This window comes from Lichenostomus cassidix, chromosome 14 (genome assembly GCF_008360975.1).
Source record: "Lichenostomus cassidix isolate B80296 chromosome 14, HeHo_3.0, whole genome shotgun sequence".
Classification (NCBI taxonomy): Eukaryota; Metazoa; Chordata; class Aves; order Passeriformes; family Meliphagidae; genus Lichenostomus; species Lichenostomus cassidix.
In genome coordinates, this window is record NC_139495.1 from 2530213 (window position 1) to 2551350 (window position 21138).

The 21138-nt window shown below is 50.9% G+C and overlaps 1 protein-coding gene across 4 annotated transcripts in view; it reads left to right on the plus strand.

Annotated features, from left to right (window-relative positions):
- PEMT (phosphatidylethanolamine N-methyltransferase) overlaps window positions 1–19636 on the plus strand; it is a 42333-nt gene extending 22697 nt beyond the window's left edge. For 3 of the 4 annotated variants that reach the window (XM_085074439.1, XM_085074435.1, XM_085074438.1), the window contains exons 4-8: window positions 7658–7803; window positions 12268–12379; window positions 16333–16407; window positions 17196–17256; window positions 17961–19636. In XM_085074439.1, coding sequence (XP_084930565.1) covers window positions 7658–7803; window positions 12268–12379; window positions 16333–16407; window positions 17196–17250 — 388 coding nt within the window. In that variant the 3' untranslated portion in view covers window positions 17251–17256; window positions 17961–19636. The remainder of the gene's footprint in view (window positions 1–7657; window positions 7804–12267; window positions 12380–16332; window positions 16408–17195; window positions 17257–17960) is intronic. The other variant, XM_085074437.1, reaches the window with a different exon arrangement.
- The last annotated feature ends 1502 nt before the right edge of the window (window positions 19637–21138 follow it).

Below are 21138 nucleotides of genomic sequence, written 5' to 3' on the forward strand. Positions count from 1 at the left end.
CTTCAGCCAGCAGCAGATTTATTCCAGGATTTGTAATAAAGATGAGGGATGTAGCAGCCTGGCCAAACCCATCAGTTTCACCAGTCGTTAAGTGTCACAGGTTTCCTTGCTCTGCTCCCTGGGGATGTTTCCCTGCTCCTGTGAGCAGCCCAGGTGACAGGAGAGCTGTTTACACAGGATGGATCAAATGTAACAGCAGAAATTTTTAATTTTCTTGTAAAGATCATAAACAAAATCAAAGCTGCTTTTAAGAAGCCGCAGTTTCCTGTGCAGAAGAGCAGGATTACCTGTGCACTTAACAAACAGTCTCTTGAAACTCTTATCTGCTATCTCTAAACACTACCTGTGCTAGCTAATAGTATTGTATGACTGATCCACCTTACTCCATGGGACTATGTCCTTTAACATTCCCAGTGCAGCAGAGAGGTTTTACTGCAGAAGATTTCCTCAATGCCAGCAATTTATCTGCGATCTGGTAGGCTTTATCTCCACCGCTGTTAGGAGAGACAGACTCACTAAATTCCCAGATTCAATTATACCAGGGTCAGAGCTAATGGGTTGTTTAGTACTCTGGGTAATTTCCCAGGCACAGAGTTCTCAGGTTGGAATTTGCACATGTATTTAAGAGCTCTGCTTTCCTGGAAATGACACCAGGACCTGCCCTTGCCCTTCTGTTTGTCCCAGCTACTGCTGATGGCAGAAACTGAAAGAAACCTTGCAGTGAATGAGGCTATAATCAGATGCAGAGGGCATGTGTGAGTGCTGCTGATGTCTTAGTGACACAGCAGGCTTGGATTTTGCTGGGGAATGTCTCGACAGTTTCTTGCACAAATTACATAGTCATTTGTTGTCTGGGAAGCAATGCAAAGCCTTGTCCTTGCCTTTAATTAAAAACACAGCTGGTGGAGGGACAATCTCCATTCCCTATGGTCCTGCTGGTTCCTGGGTCACAGCGAGGCACTGAGGGGGAACTGCTGGGAGAGCCAAAGTGGCCTTGTGTGTTCTGGCACTGTGTTACACTGCTGCTGCAGAGCCCTGGGAGCTCTACCAGGGCTGGCTCTGCTCTGTGTCATGAGCCTGGGAGGGCTCTGAGTTTGGCTCTGCCTGTGCAGCCCAGCAGTCAGGCCCTGAAGGAAACAGCAGGATTCATCCAGGGGGCTGGAAAAGCCCCATCTGGACCTTGGGTTTGGAGGAGAGGCTCTAGAAGATGGGGCAGCTCAGCCCCACCAGAACACAGATGAGATGCCAGCCCACCCCAATGGGCCAAAGCCTTTTGGATTATTGCAATGGAAAGTTTATTTTGCCCAGATGTTTACACATGTCTGGGTTATTCCCTCCCTTTTCTTTGGTGCTGAAGAGGTGGCTAGCAGGCTTTGGACGCTGTTCAGGCAAGGCAAACCTTTAATTGTGGGAAGAATGGGGTAGTTTCAGGGTGATCATCAGAGCAGCAACGGCTGGAGTTATCCCAAAACACACCTGGGAGACTCACTGCCTCCATTCCCAGCTCAAGGAGCCATCCAGGGTTGCCCAAGACATATTGCTCCAGCCTAGAGAGCTTTTGCTGCTTGGGGAGCATTCATCCTGCCCATTACCCTTGCCTGATGATAACCAACTAGGACCAACCCAGGGGTGCTCTGACCAGAAGGGCTTCATATGTGACACAGTCACTGTCATCTCAGTGCTGGGAGAGACACTTCTCACCTGCTCTCACTATTTTGCTTTTCCCTTTATTTTATTCTCTGAGACACTTGCACTGGAGCAGGATTTTGCTCCTCAGCCCCTCGGAGACAATCCCTTGGTGCAGGCTGTGCCTTTCACAGCAGCCAGGGTAGCTTGTGCAGAGGGTGAGGGCTGCTGATAGCGAGCAAAAAGGCAGCCTCAGGGGTCCCTCCACCCCCAGTGCGGTAATCCAGCCTTTAAAACTCCTCTCTTCCTGCTCTGGGGACTTGTTACGTGGGTGGGGGCTGCCAGGGAGTGATGAGGAGCCCAGGGGATGTTTCTTTTGGTTTTAAAAGCCTGCTTCCTTTTTGCAGCTGAATTTTTGAAAGGCTCCGAGCTGGGGGCGGAGGAGGGGAGGGCAGAGCAGACAGAACTTTGGGAGTGTGTTGGCATTTTGGCTGTCGGCAGCTGGGAGCTGGGATGTGTGGCTGCTTCACCACCCACCCCACACGGGGTCTGTGCTGTAGTCCTTCCTCAGCTCAGCACTCTGATGCTCTCCTGCCAGCTTGGCTCCAAAAGGATACCTTGCGTGTGAGAAGAGGGATGTCTTCGTGCTCAATTAAGCAATTAGATGCTTCCCAGCTCTCAGCTTCATTATCAGCCTTGGCTTGCAATCCGGAGTGACCTGTGACCAGGGGGGACCTGCTTAGTCAAGTGCACAAGACAAGCATCCTTAATTGCTTTGGTGTGATGATTATTTTCATTACAGCAGTTTCTTTCTGCAAGAAGCAAAGAACTTCCATCACTGAGGCTCTTATCTGTGAAAACAATTCCTGAACTTTTGAACTATCTGCACTGTGTGCTGTTTGTGACTGTTATCTGTGTGACATGGGACGTGACAACCTTCCCTGTCCTCCAGACTCACATCCGGTGTCACTCTCTCCTCCCTCACCACGTCGTTGGTATCTTTCCCTGAGTTAGTTTATTTACAATTAGCCACTGGCACTGCCTCCAAACCCTCCTGCACTGCCTTTGGCACACCCTGGCACACTCCCCACCCCTTCTGAACTTCCCACCTGACAGGTCTCGGGATGTTTGCCTGAGCTTAAAGGCAACTCCCACATGCACCCTGGCTGGGGTGGCTGCAGGGAGTTGGGGTACCCAGGGCTGTGATGGCTCAGTGACAGTCCTGCAGAAGCTGTGACAGGCAGTGCCCTTGGCAATGGCGTGGTGGCCATTGGTGGCTGGCATCAAGTCCTGCCTCCTGTGCAAATTTCTCACTTGGAGCTGATGCTTCCCAGAAAATAAATCCACCCCGGGATGGGATTTTGCATGGAAAAGGGATTGTTTGTCATTTCTGGGTAGGGCCTCTCACCTTATGCTCAATCCTGTTTAATTTTGTGAGCCAGCACCATAAATGAGTGTGCTGTAAATGGCATCAATCCCACAACCAGGTGGCCCTGTGTGCAGAAGTGACCAAGTTTGATGATGGGAATTGAGCGTGGCCTGACAGAGCTGATGCCCCCTTCGAGCCACAGTGCCAGAAATCTCTAAAAGCTGTTTGGGAAAAGCCCCAGGGAGCCAACAGCACCTCCTGCCCACAGCATCCAGATGAGGAAACCACGCAGCTCAGATGTGAAGCAGGGGGAGAAGCTGCCACAGCCCCCAGCTGACCTAAATAACACACACACCCCAGTGCTGTCAGAAAAGCAAAGTCATTATTGGCAAAAGAAGCTGTGAGGATGATGACCGGGCTGACAATTGCCAGTGGTATCGGCAGGATGATTTCGGTGTTGTTGAGGTTGCTGTTTTCAAATGAGCAAGATCTTTTGTTGCAGCGTGTGCTGCTGGGCACCACCAGATGGTTTTTATCCCCATTGCCTCCTTTAGCCAAGAGGAACAAAACCTCAGTTATGGGGGACGGACTGACATCCCACACAGTGGCTGTGGCACCTTGCAGTGGTGGCTGTTGTCACCGAAACCCTCCTGACTACCTGTACCACTGCTGCTTCCTTGCTGCCTGCTGGCCCTTGGCCCAATTCTGCTCCAATTGTGCTTATCAGCCCCAGTTTCCAGGCTGATTTTTGGGATCAGTCAAAGGGAGCACTGCTGGGCTGCTCCCTGCAGCGACCCAGTTTGCTGGAAGAGGTCTTTGTCCTCCTTTGGAGAAGAGGGATGACAAAATACACTTGATGGGGGCCACTGAGAGATGTCCCCAACAAGACCCAGAAAGCTCAGCTTCTCTTTTAGTATAATATTTCCAGGTTTTCTTCTTGCTCTGTGTGGCCTTTGGGGATGTGTCTTGGACTGTGACTTGTTAAGTTTTCTGGTTGAATAAATGAGCACCTGATGTGCAAACCTGGCTGCACATCCTGTCCGTGTCCCAGCCAGAGGATCTGCTGCTGATTTCCCTCACTCCCACTTTATTCCTGTGAAGCCACTGGCGTGACATGTCCATCCCCATACTGCAGAGCCACTCTGAGTGGTTTTCCAGTTCATGTGGTTTATTATGTGGTAGACGGAAAGGGGAGAGATTCAGACTAGATATAAGGAAGGAATTTTTTATGAGGAAGTGTTTTATGTGGAAACACTGGTTGCCCAGAGAAGCCACGGCTGCCCCATCCCTGGAAGTATCCAAGGGCAGGTTGGACAGGGCTTGGAGCAGCCTGGGATAGTGGAAGGTGTCCCTACCCATGGCAGGGGTGGGGCTGGATGAGATTTAAGGTCCATTCCAACCCAAACCATTCCCATGGATTTCTGAGTGTCTGAGCAAGTGCCTCTCTGTTTTTGGGGAGGGTGGGCAGAACAATGCCTGCTGTCTTGGCTGCTCCCATCCTGCCAGGAATTAGCCAAATCTGCCAGTTTGGCCTGAGCAGAGTTGATGGATTTGAGCTTTTCCCAACTGGTGGAAAACATTTGCCTCTGGCATCATGCTTCAAACTGGCAAGTATGGGGACATGTCAGGGGAAGCCCCATTTCCCCTTTTTCCCTTTGCCAAAGCTGGGGGCACCTTCCAGGCCCCGCCATGGGCACAGCCATCCTCATGACAGCAGCCAGGGATGTGATCAAAGTAGGTCGCAGCCTCCCCACCCTCCCCTGTGCTGGAAGAGGGATGGATGCTCCTCACCATGGCAATCACTCTGCTCAGCACAGAAGGCAATTCCAGGTACTGGGACAAAGCCTGGCTCTAATTGATGTCCTCCTGGGTGCTGAGCTGTGCCGCTGCCTTGTCGTGAGCCTGAAATAAATGCTGTCACCAACGTGACTCAGAGGCACATGAAGGAAGGGACTGGTTTCATGACAGACTGAAATATGTCGTGTTTCAGAGGACTGCCTCCCTAGCTAGGGAAATGCCCAAAACCTTGTCCTTCCCAGCCAGGGAGGGCTAAACATGGCCAGGGAGGCTCCCTCACCATCAAGGAGCAGTCGTGGATGCCAGAGTAATTGATGGCTCTGTGCTGCTTGTCATGGCCCAGCGTCATAAATGCTTAAAAGGTTTATTTGCCAATTCTGAAAACTCCTGAGCGCATCATGTTTAATGCAAATAGAGAGTGTGTTTAGGAAGATATAAACCATTCCTAGAGGGAAAGGCAGTCCATTATCTCCGTGCAAACACCTCCCTCTCTAGCTGTAAGCCAAACAGCAGGGAACTGAGCAAGACATGCTGATGAGAATAACTAATGCAGGCCTATCAGACCATGGAAAGGAAGGATGGGATCATCTGGAGCAGGAGAGACAGCTTTGCCAAAACAAACCCTACCATGTGCTGGCTGCAAAACTTCTGATGCTGATTCCCAGCCAACCAGTTCATGCTCTTGAAGCCACCTTTGTTCTGTGTTCTGAGACTGAGTCAGGTCACCAGCATTGGGTAGAGGAGCCCCAAGGATGTGAGAGATTGTGAATCTAGCTCGTCCAGAGCAAGAAGCAGGCTCTGAGGGCTTTGCTCTTGCTGTACGTTTTTCTGCTTTGCCATCTCTTTGCCAAGGCCTGGGATCCAAGGAGGTTCCAGCTCAGCACTGCCATCCCAGATTTGCCTCCCTGCGGATCAGCAAATTGCTCTAAAATCCTTCCTGGTGCTGGTGCCCTCTGGATAAGTCCTGGCCAGATGTGGAGCCAAATCCTCATGCTGTGAAAGGCACATCCTCCTCTGTGTGAGTAAAGAGCTCCAGAGCATCCCCAGGGATGTCACAGTGTGTTTCGAGTGCACAGCCAAGCCAGGATTCCTCAGGCAGAAGGGCACAGCCCTGCAGGGAGATTGCTTTCCTCCCAAACCCAGGCAGTGCTGGTAGCAGGGACATGGATTTGTTGGCTTTTTTTGTAGAGGAGACTTGTGTCATTTAAAAATAAACATGACAGAGATGATGCAAAGGGTTGTGCAGCTGATGCTGCTTCGCGGTGCAGTCAGATTTGCGTCTTCCCTTCGGAAATGATTTTAAGCTAAGCCAGTGTGAGCCTGGTGAGCACAGGGAGCTGTGCTGGGCACTGGAGGAGGGCCAGCCCTGGGGACTGTGCCTGCATTGCCTGGGGCTACGTTGTTGTTCCTCTGTCTGTGCTTGGCTCCCAGGAAAAGGAATTTCCCTGTAATTTCCAGAGTGTAAATCACCCAGACACCGTGGCTTTGCTCACTTCTGAGCGTGTTACATTTATTCTATGTTTTGTTTCCTTGCTCCAATCCAAAGTGATGATTAAATGTCTTGTTCTGGAGTCCTAAAAACTCCTTAACATTAGAAAGCCTCACAGAAACAAGCTCCAAAGAGAACCGAAAATATCATGCAGATCCTAAACTATGGATTTAAAGTATTATCCTGGACTTGCTTTCAGCATTAAATTGCCATCAAGCCTTTGAAAGGTGTGTTTCCAGCCACCTGGCCTTCAGCCATGCAGGTAGGACTGTCTCTCTCAGCTTTTATTTGGGCAACAGCAAAAATCCAGGGGTTAGCAGGGCTTAGGGAAGGTGGACACCAGGGAAAAAAAACATCCCAAGCCATGCAGGTAGCATTATGGAAGCACTTTCCAGCTGAGGAGCCCAGGACTGTGGGCAGGAACAACCCTCCTGGCTCTGACAGACAACGGTGGCCAGAAGCGCGGGAGAGCTGTTATTCCACTTGAATTTTAGCCTCCAGGGTGCTCATTAGAAAAAGGCTCAAAGTTTCCTACCTCATGTGTCAACAACATGTGGAGAAGCACTGTGTAGAGCTCTGTGGGTTTGTTGTCTCCTCTCGTGTTATTAATGGTGTTTTTTTAATCACCGCGTCGTCTCCTTTGTCATCGCGCGTTCGTGTCGGAGCTGTGTGTGATGCTGAGCCTGCCAAGCCCTGCTCTGAGCAGAATTCAGGGGGCTGGAGGGAGGGCTCACCATTATTCCCATCACAAGCGAGTATTTGGAAGGTCAGACCCGAAATGCCTGCCCCAGCCTGGAACGGAGGAGTTGTGTTCACACTCGAAAACGCCTTTGTCGCTCGTATTTTCCTTTTGCCGTTCCAATCCTCCCCCTGGCTGTCAGGCTCCAGCCGTGAATCACTCCTGGGCACGTGGCTAACACATGAATGCTGCAAAATATTTTGATGGAGGGGAACGGGGGTGGGAGCACGAGATAATCCAGCCAATTGTTCCCAACCCTTCGAGTCCTGTGCCGAGGCATCGCAGCCTCCAACATTTGCAAGGGCGTCCATCCCAGAGCTCTCAGTCATGATGAAAACTGGGATTTGGTGAATAAGACAAAGCATTTGGAATCACACGTCAGTGGGGCTAGTATTTCCAGGAGCGAGCAAGGGTTGTGAGTAGGAATAGCTGCCCCAGATCAAGCCATGACTGCTCACAGTCTTCAGCTGATTGCTTCTCCCATTGGGAGGTTGAGTAGGACTGGGTGGAAAAAGGGATCTGGAGAAGGAACCTTCTCAGCAGGTTCCTCTCCCAAAGCTCCACATCTCCCAGGGGGATGTGGGTGATGTTAGTAATGAGTTGCTGTTTTTAATAACCCTTGTTGTTTCCCTGGCAGCTTCACAGAAGCCATGAAGAGCCAGCCGAAGCTGGAAGGCTGGGACCACCACTGGACTTATTATTCAGGCTTGGCCATCTCAGCTGTGGGGACCTTGTTTGTCATCTCCAGCTTCTTAGCACTGGGATTCACCGGGACCTTCCTAGGTAAGCACTGAAAATCCAACAGCTTTACCAGAAAGTTCATTTAATCCTTGCAGGGATCTTTTGCTAGGGCAGAGTCCTGTAGGAATTTCCTTGTCCTTGCCTTCAGGGCTGTTAGATTTGTCATTATGATACCAAAGCATGATCCAACCCTGCTGTTACCTCAGTTACCTTGCACAAAGGACAGCACAGTGGTTTTATACAGTAAATCCCATCACCTCCAGCATCAATCCTAGAGGTTTGGAGCACAGCTGCTCATCTGCCAGCCCAAACACCCTCCAGAAAAGGGAGTCAAGTTGACGGCCCCACAAGTGGCACCAGTACAGTGGGTGTGAGCTGTCCAGCAGCCTTGCTCTGAGCACCCACCTGCTCATCACACGTGCCGAGGCAGGATGTTGTTTGCTCTTCCCTCTGCAATAAACCTGATGTTCGTTGACAGATCCTTTTATCTGCCACTTTATGGCAGAAGGCATTTTCCACTGTGCCTGCTTTCACATTTAGAGTGTAATTCTGTTAGCGTTGTTGACTTTAAAAACATGCCAGTATGTGTGGAATTCATAAAAATAAAGTAGAGACAGGAACAATAAATATCCAAGGAAAGGGGCAGCTCCTGCTGGCTGAAATAATCACAGCCCCAGCTTTGACACCTCATTTAGGCTGTGCTTTTGCAAGTGCTTTACAAACCAAATTCAATTAGCTCCTGTGGCGTCGCTAGGAAGAAGAGAGGGACGTAATAAGCCTTCCTGGTTTCAAGTGGAGTTGCAAAGAAATGTGTCGAGTTGGCCAAAATCCTGCTGCCAGAAATAGAGCTCAGCACTCCTGAACATGTGCCCTCACCCTCCGTGTGCAGCCTCACTCCTGGCCCCCTGTCACACCCCTGTCCCTGAGCCACCAGGCACCAGCATCCCCCTGGAGTGATGCTGTGGCTGTGGAGAAATGTCCAGAAAGGCCAGGCACAAGGGTACCTGTCAGCAAGAGCTGCTTGAACACTCCTGAAGTTCAGCCAGATCTGGAGTTGTTTACGTAAAGCCTGATTCATCCGACCAGGAGGATCCACTGGACTTGAACCCTGGGAAAAAGCAAACAAGTGAGTCAGGCTCAGCGTAAGAGGTGAGAGAGCCCTGTCCCTCGGGTCTGTATCCCCTGAGACAGGGAAGAGGTGGATGTTAGTGGTCCATATAAGGCATTTCTGCTCCATCCTCTCTGCTGGGGAGGCTCTACCTGCCACCAGTGTCCTGGCTCCCTCCTCTAGCAGGGCGTGACAGGCACCAGGACAGAGCTGAGTCAGGGTGGGGACATGCCAGGATCACATTCCAGTGCAGCCAGACTGGCTCAGGACCTGTGCAGCACTGAGGCATGGCCCAGCTGGAGCCCCACAGAAGATCCATCCTTGGGCTGGTGATGACTTCTCTGCTCCATGCAAGCCCCATGAGTCCAGGTCAGCAAACTCTTCATGGAGAACATCCCACAGCATGGTTTGTAACCAGCCATGGGGAAGACAATGCATCTGCAGGTCTCTGAGGAGCTCATGTGGGATGTGTTAGTGCTAAAGACTCACTTGGGACTGGTACTTCCAACATCCATGCAGGATTTTAGTGCTGCACTGGTGCTGCTGGAGGAGCAAGGACTGCAGCAAAGGGCTGCATTGCTTTGGCAAGGAGGGGCATCCAGCTTCTCACTGTCGACATTTGAGGTCAAGAGCAGTTTTGAGAGAGCCTCTGACACGCAGGCACTTCAGAAATCACTGGAGCTGGATTTGACCCTTCCTTTGTGGGTTTTCCTACAGCAGTGAGGGCTGAACCAAGCAGGGCACAGGGCTGCCTGCTGAATTCCTTCCTGACAGCACATTTAGGCTTTGGAGCAGCTGCAGAACACTTTGTCTCTCGTGTGGGCTAAACAGTGCAGTGGGAGCTGTGTGAGTCACCCTTCTCCAGCAAGCCTGGCTGTGCCACCCCATCTCCAGCACAGCAGCACCAGCTCCAGATGCTGTTTGCAGCAGCTGGATGTGGCCACTGTCCCTGCCAGAGCCATTCCTGGTGCCCTGTCTGCACGCTGTGCCCTCACTAGGATTCAGGCATCACTTCAGCATCACTTGAGCACCTTGCTGTTTGCCCTGTTTCCCAGAAAACAGTGACAAGGCCTTGGCTTCTCAAGGCTGAGGACATGGAGAAGCTGCTTTGCCTGTCTGACCCCATCTCTCTCATACCCCAGCGACATTTCTTCCAGCACTGACCAAGATTTCAAGTCAATCTGACTTGACCAAAGTCTGTTACTGGGCCTGGAAAAGCAGGTGGCTCTCTGGGGTGAAGCAGAGGTGGTGCTTCAGCCCAGGTCAGGCTCCAGGGATTCTGGCCGACCTTGCAGAGTGCTCTGAGTGGCTTTTTGCTGCTGTGATCCCACCCTGTGCAGTGAGATGGCTGCACAGACCTCCAGCAAAAAATAGCTCAAATGAGATGCCAAATTCCCTCAGCTTGGCAAGGAGCTGATTACTGATTTGAGGGCTCAGCAAAGGCACAGGAGATGCCCAGGGTGATGCTGTGTGACACAACACACAGTCCTTTTCCTCAGCACCTCTCTGAACATAAAAACATATAAACCACCTCTCTGGTGGTCATGTTCATTGACCTGTGCAGGTTTAGAGGCAGAGATTACGTTGGAAAAGCTCCTGGGGAGCTGCCTGTGTGCTCCTGCTGGTGGGGAGCCTGCCTGGAGGGTTCCACAGCCCCACCAGTGCTGGGCACAGATAAGCCCCTGCCAACCCCAGGGCTTTGTTTGAACCTCCTCAGTGCCAGTGCCATTTGGGGAGTGAGGTGTTCAGCTCAAAGGCGAGGGCGGGCAGGGGATAATGAAGCATTTTGACACATAAGAAAGCACAGAAATGGGCTGTGGCAGGGGGTGATGTGTTCTTCCTACCAGAACAATCTGAGAGATGTATTGCCAAGTAACTGTGCGAAAATATAGTATGAATACGAGGCAATTATCTCACTTAGTGGCCTGTAGTTAAAGCCCAAAAGCATTGTGTAATTGGGCAGGGGCTGTTTATCCTTAGAAATAAATGTTTTAGCACCATGTGAGGTCAAAGAAATTACACCACGATCCAGGTAATAATAATAACCTTGAATAGTTTGCACTCCTGTAATGCCTTTCATCTGGATTTGTGAGCACTTTCTCACCATACATTAATCCTCACCACCCTCTGTGCTCTGAGAAAGACTGATGTTATGATCGGTGCACAATAGCACTGGGAGGGACAGAGGAGACTTGCCCAAGGTCAGGGAACAGGCTGGCAGCAAAGCTGGGAACACAGCCTGGGGTGGTGGCAGTGCCCTGGGCTGCTCCTCACGGATCAGTGCTTGTCTTGTGCAGTGGACAGCAGGGAACAGAGCTGGGGAAGGTTCTGGAGCACCAGAGCAGCTGAGAGACCTGGTGGGGCTCAGCCTGGAGAAAAGGAGGCTCAGGAGGAACCTTCTGGCTCTCCACAACTCCCTGACAGGATGGTGCAGCCAGGTGGGAGTCAGGCTCTGTCCCAGGGAATGGGGACAGGAGGAGAGGAAATGACCTCAGGTTGCACCAGGGGATGTTTAGATTTGATGTCAGGGAAAAATTCTTCACCTAAGGGGTTGCCAAGCGCTGGCACAGCTGCCCAGGGCAGTGGTGGAGTCACCATCCCTGGAGGGATCTAAAAGTCATGTAGATATGGCCCTCTCTGGTCTCTAAGACCAGCAGAACCAGAGATCTGCATCCTGACCCTTTACCCCCACAAAATGTTGCTCACAAGCTGCACATCTCCTCGTCATTTCTTTTCCAAGCTCCTTTCAGGAGGGTGGAAGGATTACTCGGAGCTAGATGAGGAGCTGGTTGGATGCTGACAGTTCTGAAAGCTTTCCTCATTACAGATGACAATCACCCATTATCATCATCATCGTCGTGCTGATAACTGAGTGTTTTGCAGGCAGAGGTGCTATTTTCTGAAATTCTGAGCATTCCTCTGAACTATGAGATAAGGGTGACATTACAGATGAGGGCATTTGGTCGTGGTGGTCGTGATTACAACATCTCCAAACACCATTACACGGCACTGGGCTTATTTTCACATTAAATGGATTTGATCCCATGCACTTGCTTCCTCGTGGAGTGGCATCTGACGGGCGATTTTACAAATGAGAAAACCAGAATTAACCAGTTGGGCCCTCGAGAGCTGTGTCCTGATGAGGCTGCCATAACCTCATTGCAATGCAGGAATCTTCCTCGTGGGCAAAGAGCCATTCCTGGAAAAGCTGATAGACACAGAGTAAACAACCAACTTATTTGTTGCTGTTTCCTCAGCCTGGAAGTCAGAGCTGAAAGCCTTTGCTGTGTATCCCTGGCTGGGATGCCCTGTGGCACAAGGAGGGGATTGATGTGACAAAGCCCCCAGTGACCCCCAATTTCATGAAGCCTAACCAGAAGCTCTCTGCTTGCTCTTAGGTGATTACTTTGGCATCCTGATGGAGGAAAAAGTGACCAGCTTCCCCTTCAGCATCCTGGATAACCCCATGTACTTGGGCAGCACAGCCATCTACCTGGGCTGGTCCCTCATGTGAGTACATCTAGAGTTCCCCTACAAACTCCTCTGGTTGTAGGGCAAATGTGGGGTCTGTTGGCAGGGCATGAGGTGCCAGGCTGCACTGTGGGCCAAAAAGACACTCTGTGACGACAGAGAAGCTGCTGCATGCCCTGACTTCTGGCTCTCTGGCTATTTTTGTGCGTGGAAAATCTTGTGCTGTCTTGAAACACAGTGTTAGTTGTAGAAAAATAAACAGCGGCCAAGTGCTGGGGAGAGGGGGCACCAGCAAAACCCTCTGCAGCTGAACAAGGTCCTTGGCAGGCTCTGCACGTGGAAAAATCAACAGTCAGGGCCAAATTCATGCGGGGTGTCACTCGGCAGGGGCAGGGCACTGAGACTGGGGAGCAGTGTGACCCTGCAATTACTCTGAAAAATGCAAAACAAGCCAAGCCACCCTTTCCCCCGGTGCACGGTGATAACACTTCCGAAACACTCCTTGTGTGATACAACAGAGCTTAATAGCCTGCTTAGGAGGAAATGAATAGGCTGTAATTTAGCAGCAAATGAGCAATATACTCTATTCAGTGTAACAAGTTTGATGTGGTTTTCATTTAATATCACATTATATTTATTTGCCCAGGAGAAAAAAAAACACTGGCTGTGTTACCTCAGGAGCCTGGGGAGGGTTGCAGGCCTTTATCACTGGATATTTTGCACTGGTGCTCCTGACTGTGACCACCTCTCCTCTGCTGGGGTGGAAAAATGAAGTGCTTTGCCACTTTCTGGTCATTTTTCCAGCCATGTGTGCAGCCCCTGGTAATAAGAAAAGCTGGTGGTTTCTCTCCTGTCTCCACTGAGCCTTGCTGCTGTTCATTGTGCACTTGAAATCCCCCCTGGTGCTGTCAGGGTTGGCTGCATGAGGCTGTTTCCCTTCCTGGCAGAGCCACGGCACTGGATTTAAATCCAGTGGGGTTTAAATCCTGGGAAATGATGCAGGAGAGCCAGAGGGAGGCAATGCCGGGCAGGAGGGTTGGCAGCAGCTTGGAAACATGGATATTGCTGTGGGAAGTGGGGCAGAGCTGGGGCAGGATGAGTCCCCCACACCACACCATGACCCCCACAGCAGCACAGGAAGAGACATTTCACCAGGAGGAATTAAAAGGAAATTTTTATTTGTTTTAAGATCAGCATCAAACTGTATCCTAAAACCTTTGCACAATCCACTGAACCCTCCTGAGCTATTTCTGTCTCAGAATCCCTTCTTCACCCCTCTCTGTGTGGTCTTCCACCACAATTCTGGGCAGGAGCAGCTCGAAGCAGCTCGAGATAGCAGTGATTGCCTGCTTTTTCTCGTTAAGAGGCTGCCACCATTAAGGCCAGCCAGGCGTGACAAATAATTGCTGTGAACAAATTGCTGGAGCTGTGCAGAGTGGCACCAAGACACCACCCACCTGCCTGGGGGAGGCTCAGCACAGCCCTTCTCACGGTGGTTTTGGCTGTTTCTCTTCCCTGGGATCTCAGTTCGTGCAATCACAGAATCATTTAGGTTGGAAAAGAATTCTAGGATCATCGAGTCCAGCCATTAACCCAGCTCTGCCTTGTTCACCACTAAAACGTCTCCCCAGGTGCCACATCTGCACAGCTTTTAGATCTCTCCAGGGATGGTGACTCCAACACTGTCCTGAGCAGCTGTGCCAGGGCTGGACAACCCTTTCAGGGCAGAAATTTTCCCAATATCCAATCTACACCTCCTGTGGGGCAACTTGAGGCCATTTCCTCTTTCCTGTCACTTGTATCCTTGGCTTCTCTCTCCTGTCAAGGAGTTGGAGAGTGAGAAGGTTTCCCCTGAACTTCTTTCCTCCAAGCTGAGCTTCTCAGTTCCCTCAGCTGCTCCTGGTGCTCCAGACCCATCCCCAGCTCCATTCCCTTCTCTGGATACCCTGCTCTGGCTGATTTTTTGGGGGTGTCCATGCTTTCTCCTAAGGTCCCAGGGCTTTCAGAAGATGTCAGATGTCTGCCCTCAGAGGCCAGAGCTGATGTCCCATCGCCATGGTAGCAGGAGGGATGCTGGAGGAATCCTCCAGCTGTCTGGTTCTGGGCAGACCTAAAACAGAGCACATTTGTCCTCCCTTGGTGGTGCAGCACACTCCATATCGTGCCATCAGAGCCCAAAGGATTGATCAGTTTTCATCCATAAGGGATGAAAACACATCACACAAACCAGCCTGGCCTCTGACTCCAGCCCAGCCTTTAGAGCATCAAGTGGGGTGACAACCCACAGCCATGGGGAGCTGCAGCAAGGCTGGGGATGGACAAAAAAAAGTCCTACCAGGACAACAAAACCTTCCTGCCTGATTCATCATCACTGCTGCAGTGAGATGTGGCCCAATATGTAGGTCAAACTCGTAAGAGGAGGGGAACAGTTCACCCAAATGCTGCTCATCACCTGTGTCGAGCAGCCTCGTTTCTCCTGCGAGACAAATGTAACTTTCCCTGTGCAGGGACAGCTTTGTGTGCCTCTGGTAGGGAAGTGTTCTAACTCACAGCACCAGGCTGTGTAAATCAGAGCTGGAGCTGCAGCCAAATGATGCAATTAGAGGTCTTGCTGTCAACAAACAATCATGTAAATTTGTTCTCTCTGATAGGAATCAAGAAGGAGACATGACTAAGCATGTAATAGCAGGGGGTTGGGAGAGAAAGAAGTTGCCCGAAGCTTCCTAATGAAGGGAAAAGTTATTACAGAATGAAAACAGTGAAAAGGTGGAGATTTGTGGGTGCTTCTTCAGGAACTGGTGGGGCCAGGTGGTACCTGAAGGTGGCTCCAGTATGAGGTTTAGGTATTTCAGTGTCTCTCTGCAGGTGTGTTTTCCCAGCAGCACAAGTCACCTTGCACCAGGCTTGTGGGATGTTTATCCCTATAAAATCACTGAATGGTTTGGCTTGGAAGAAACCTTAAAGCTTATCTTAATTGTCCCCCTTAATTAGGACACTGGTGATTGCCTTTAACTGCTGGTGGCAGCTCAGCTCTGAAGGGGACAAGAGCTGGCTGTTAGCAAATAAAGTATTTAGCTGGTCCTTGGTGAGGAAATGTGCAAGGCCAGGCTGGACAGGGTTTGCAGCAGGCTGGGATAGTGGAAGGTCTCCCTGCCCATGGCAGAGGGTGGGATGAGATGAACTTTGAGATGTTTTCCAATCAAAGCCATTCCATGATTTTATGGTTCTATGGCATCTCTCTTTAGAGCAGGAGGTGATGAGGATTTTTGTCCCAATACTTTGGCCTTGGTGCTGAAAGGAGCAGCCATCTCCATTTTATCCCCAGTTCTTGGTCATCTCTCCCCATGCCCAGCCAGTGAGGAGCAGTGGGTGGCATCAGTCCTCTGTGCTGTGCCTGGTGACATCTCGCTGGAAGACACATTCCTGAAACATTTTGAAATGTGTGTAAAACAGAACCAAGCCTCCAGCATGCAGCACCCACCCCAGCACCCTTCCCAGGGCAGGAATGGACCTTCCCATCCCTTTCCATCCCCATCCCTGCACAGGCTGAGCCACCACTTGGATGTGTACAGTGCCATTCACTGCTCTCTCTGCCTCGTGTCCCCTGTGCCTTGGGTGGCCCATCTTTTTGGGACATCAGGCATTTCCCTCTGAGCACAGGCTGGGAGCTGCAGCCATATGTGAGCAGCTGCTCAGCCTTTAAACATCCCTATAATCTCAGGATTTAGCCTCAAAGCAGGAGCTCTCATAGCAGAGACGTGCAGGGATCAGACTTAAAAGAAGTCGCCGAAGTAGGCTGGGGAAGAGTCTTTGCCAAGTAACATCTGTCTAAGACAGTTAACATTAAGCACAAAAAAAAAACCCAACCCTTTTGTTAGCTCCTGTTTAATGAGCAAGAGCTCTGTGCAGCCCAGTGTCTCATTTCACTTTCTCAACCAGGTCTTGCATAAGCCCATGCACTTACCTGATCTTTTCCTTCTCTTTCAAAACAGGCACGCCAGCCCAGCTGGCCTTTTGCTGACAGCTGTAGTGGCAATTTCCTACACAATTGCTGTGCTGTATGAGGGGTGAGTAGCTGTGCAGAACTGGAGAGCTTCTAATTATTTCTACCAGCTTTAACTCCCGAGGTTTCAGAGAACTGCATAAGTAGAGATGGTTTTTTTCCAATTAATTCAGCGGGGAAGAAGGAAAACAGAGGATTATTTTTCAATTGTTTTGGTAATGGACAGATTCCATTCGGAAAGTATTTGTTGAGTTCTAGGAACATTTGTGCATTTTTTTTTATTTTTATCAAAATGAGGCCTTTTTTTCCTTTTGGGCGCTGGATTCTGTCTATAGAAGAACAATAAGGAAGGCAGTGAGAGCACTCATTGTGTCTTCAGAAGAGCCCCTACAAGAAGCACTTGCATTTTGAAGTTCCTTGGATGGGCTCCTCTGCTGTTTTGCACCACAATAGCTCAGCCAGCAGCACAGGATGGAGCAGCACAGAATAACTCCCAAAAGCAGCAGTTGTACTTCAGCACTGAAAGGTCTTTTGTATTTGCAAGGGAGGAGGAGATGCAGAGAGCCATGGTTTGCATGAAGGGGAGTCTGGGTGTGTGCTGAGCCTTGTTCTGCTCAGCACAGGGATGGTTCTGGGTAGAAGCAGCTCTAGCTGCTCCACAATCCAGAGAGACTGAAACCAGGATTGCCACAGGACACGAATAGTCAGGCTGTGCCAACCTATGAAGGGCAGATTTTCTTGGCCCAAAAGAAAGCACTCAGTAGCCTTGATTTTAATTCTTCCTCCCTTCTTCTGCCCCTGTCTTTTGTCTCTGCCCCCTCTCTCCCCAAATTCCCATCCTCCCAACTACAGGCCTTTCACAGAGGAAATCTATCAGCAGAAGCAGAAGGGAGTGAAGAGCAAGTAACCCCAGGTAGGTTTGCTGGTGGGCATTTCAGGGGCTGCTTTGCTGGGCTCCCCCACCTATGAGCACCCCTGGCCAGTCCTGCCTTCCCTGGCTCCTCCAGAGCCCTTCCCACACTTCTCAAAGTGTTTGAGCTTCAAACCTCTGCAAAATCCCAGGCAGAGAGGCTTTTCACAGCAGCAGTTGTGTCCGCCTCTTGGCACCCGACCAGCAGCCCCCAAATTGTTTTGATTATACACTTGAGAATCAGTGCAAGGGAAAATTGCTGGGAAGCTTCGAGGCTCCAGGCTTAATCTGAATCAGGCAGGAAAAAACAACTCTTGGCTATGGCAGGTGCTCCAGAGAGCTGCAGGGATGGTGTGAGAGAGCATGTGTGCCTGCTCATCCCTCAGGGAAATTGGGCATCCCTGCTCCAGCTGCTCCTTGCCTGAGCCAGGAACATTTCTCCCAGTGGGCTCACCCTACAAACTCAGCCCAGGCTTGTTTGGGGGGCCAAAGGCTTCTGCAAAAGTACAAACCCTTGGCCAGGCTCCTTTCCTGGGGGTTCATTGCCATCCTGGAACTCCCAGTGCATTTTCCCGCTGGTTGTTGGAGAGTTGGGTCAATCCCACAGCACTGCTGAGGTTTTGGCAGCGCCAGAACTGCTGCTCTGACAGACCTCCTGTGGCACCAGTGAGGTCCCCAATGGATTCTTGTCCCTTTGCCTTTTGCAGAGCACTGTCTTGGGTACCTCGTGCCTCTCCAGTTCCCACACTGTCCGATTTGCCTGTTTTCCTACTGAGATGTATCCTAGTAATTAGCCCAACAACCCTTAATGAGCCAACTGAGCTCCCTGCAGCACTGGAAGTGATCAGAGGAACAGCCTGAGCATGGTGGCAGCTCCTTGCCACAGCCCAGGGGAGATGGAGGTCCCTGTCCCCAGGTCTCTGTCCAGGTCAGTGCAGCTCCCAGTGCTCTCCCAGGAATTACACAGTGTGAGACCTCCCCACCTCTTCTCCCACACCAATTACTGGAGATCTGCAGGGAAAAAGGAATTCCCTTTGGACTGGTGGGAAAGCAGAGTCATGATGGAGACACTGGGGGCCTTGCATAAGTGAGCTGATCCTGAAGATCATCTGAAGGTGCTGCCTGAGAGCCATGGGAAGCAGAAAAGCTTGGCTGCAGCAACAGAGAGGGCTTGGGAGCCCTTGAGGATTCAAACACAGCTGGGGGAGAAAGAGAGGAAACTGCTGCAATCTCAACAACAGCAGAACCTGCTGCAAACCCAACAACCAGCCCCCTCTCTTTTGGGAAAGGAACTTCCCCATCCAGAGCTGCAGTTTCCCACCTGTGCAGAGCCCTGCAGCATCTCTGCACCATTGCAAAGACTCCGAGAAAATGGACTGAAAAGTGCAGAAATGTGAATGTACTACCTAAACCACAGCCCAGGGGGATGGAGGGATGGCAGTTTTCCCATGGGGAAAGCCCAGCATGGAGAAGACCCAGGGGAAGAGTCAATCCCTGTCCACCCCTGGCCATGTTGATAGCCCAGCCCCTCCTTTTCCCTGGGGTCCACTTGAGGGTCCTGCTGTTTTTCCCACCACCCAGTGCCTTCCAGCTGTTTTTCACTGCCTTGCAGGGGCAGTGGGAGGGAGGGAAAGGTTTGTTTCTGCCTTCCACACTGTGCAGCAGCCAGGTATGGATCTGCCCCTCTGCCCCTTCCACCACCTCAACAAGTCCCATAATTGCCCAGTGCTGGATCCTGCATTGAACAGAAAGACTCCAGAGGTGATGCTCCAGCTCCAAGCTCTGTTTTTACAGATTCCCAGGACAGTTTGAGAAATAAACTGTAAATGACCAAGCATACAGGTGCTGGAGAAGGGAGCTGTGCTGCTGCTGGCTCCTGCGCTGGCACTGGAATGCAGGACCACATCTCAGCATCACATTGTCCCCTCCTTAGAGGGTCCTCCCTCTTCTCAGTGTCACCTCCATGAAACGGTTCCATTTCCTTTTGCTTTTGCACGTTGTAATTAATTCACCCCCCGGGCATCACTCAGCAGGAATTAAAAGTGTTGGTCTCTTTTCAGTCCAGCCTCCATTTCCTCCGGAAGGGCTCACGAATGCTGTGTTTGTGTTTCATCACTTTAGAGCCATTACACACAGATTTATTTTTTTATTGCCATCTCAACCACCTTCCTCGCAAAGATTTGGGCATAGTATTTTATTTTTAGATAAGTTTCCACATCCCCTTCACAGCTAATGTTTGTAGATGGAGGCTAAACTGGCCCAGTACCCATAGCAACCATCGAGGAGAGGATACATTGCATTATTCAGACAATTTATGTCAGAGTTGCCAGTCCTGGCTCAAAGTGTCTGATGTCAATAAACTTGGATTTGTTGATAAGTGAAATCAGTATTTACTGAAAAGGCACGTGCTCTTTCGGGAAGAATTATTCCTGATGAGAACACAGCGAGGGCTGGTTTTGTGCTGTCTCATTCCCAGTCTGGGGACCATGTGTGCCTTTCCCAGTCCCTGCTGCCAGGCCAGAGGGGCCTCGTTGTACCATTCCCCTCCCCAGCCAATATCAGCCTTCTAAAATGTGTCTGTCACCAGAAACCCCAGTGGTGGAGCTGCTTCCCATCCCGTGCCCACAGCATCCCGTGAGCAGAAGGATTTGGTGCTGTGCTGGGTCTGACAGAGACTCCTTCCCCCTTGATCTGCCATTTCCAGCCCTTCCCACTTCCCAGCCATTCTGTGGCAGCTTTGCATTGCACAAGGCTTTTTTCTGGGGCTACGCCAGACACATCCCTGGTTTTAGTGGCTCTTCCTGCAGCAGCCAGCACGGATTAAACATTGTCAGTGCCTTTGCAGAACTGGCTCTGGCTGCTGTAAAGTTGGAGTTTGATGTTTTAGAGGCGTCTGCTAAAGCAAATCTGAGGAGCTGGAAGGTGATGTTCCAGCCTATCTCATGGGGTCTGAGCCCACCTTTCTCCCTGGGGCAGGGGGTGGCCCTGGCCAGGACTAGTCCCTGGTGGTGCTGTGTTGTTCCCCAGGCCTGCAGGGAGGGAAACACAGAGACACCATTATTTTTGTTGTTTTATGGTATTTTAACAACAGAGGATATGGGGACTGTCCTTGGTTATCAGGAAAAATAATGTGGTTCTTCTCCAATTGCCTAATATTTCCAAGAATTTGAGGTTACACAGGGAGAGGGTGAAACCTTCAGGCTGAGCACGAAGTGCTGTGGTGTCACAGCTGTTTCCCCTCTTCCTGGCTGCAGCTGGGACATATCCTGCATGGCTGCAGGTCTGGATCTCATGGCCCCCAGGTCAGAACATGAGTTCTGCTGCTTCCAAAGGAGAGATCTGCACCTTGGGACCCCCAGGACCAGCTGGTTGCAGCCCCAGCTCTGTGCTGGCATAGGGGGTACATCTCTCTAGCTCTTGCAGAGACATCAAGGGCCAAATTAGGTCCCTGGAAATGGGTCATGGGGCCATTTTCATAACTTCATGCCTTCAAAATCCAGTGTGGGGCATGCTGGGCCCACTAGAGCTTGGCAGGGGGTTGTTTTCAGCCTTGGGAAATGCTTCACATGATGCTGTGTGCTGACGCCACAGATAACACTTCCATTGAAGTTTGGGATATTTCTCCAGAGCAAACACCAGGGGAGGAGAAACAAGTTAAATCTCAACTCATACCTGGCAGGGACAGCTGGGTCACCAAGGCCATCGATCTGTGCTGCCCCAGGTCCATCCCACCACACAACCTCTGTGCCCTCCCTCATGGAGGTTTTCTCTGCATGGCTGCCTGCATGGCTTCCCTCCACACATCTCCCTTCCATGTGATAATTCCTTGGGATGAGGGGATCATCGGTACAATGAACACCCCAGCAACAGGGATGCTCCACACTC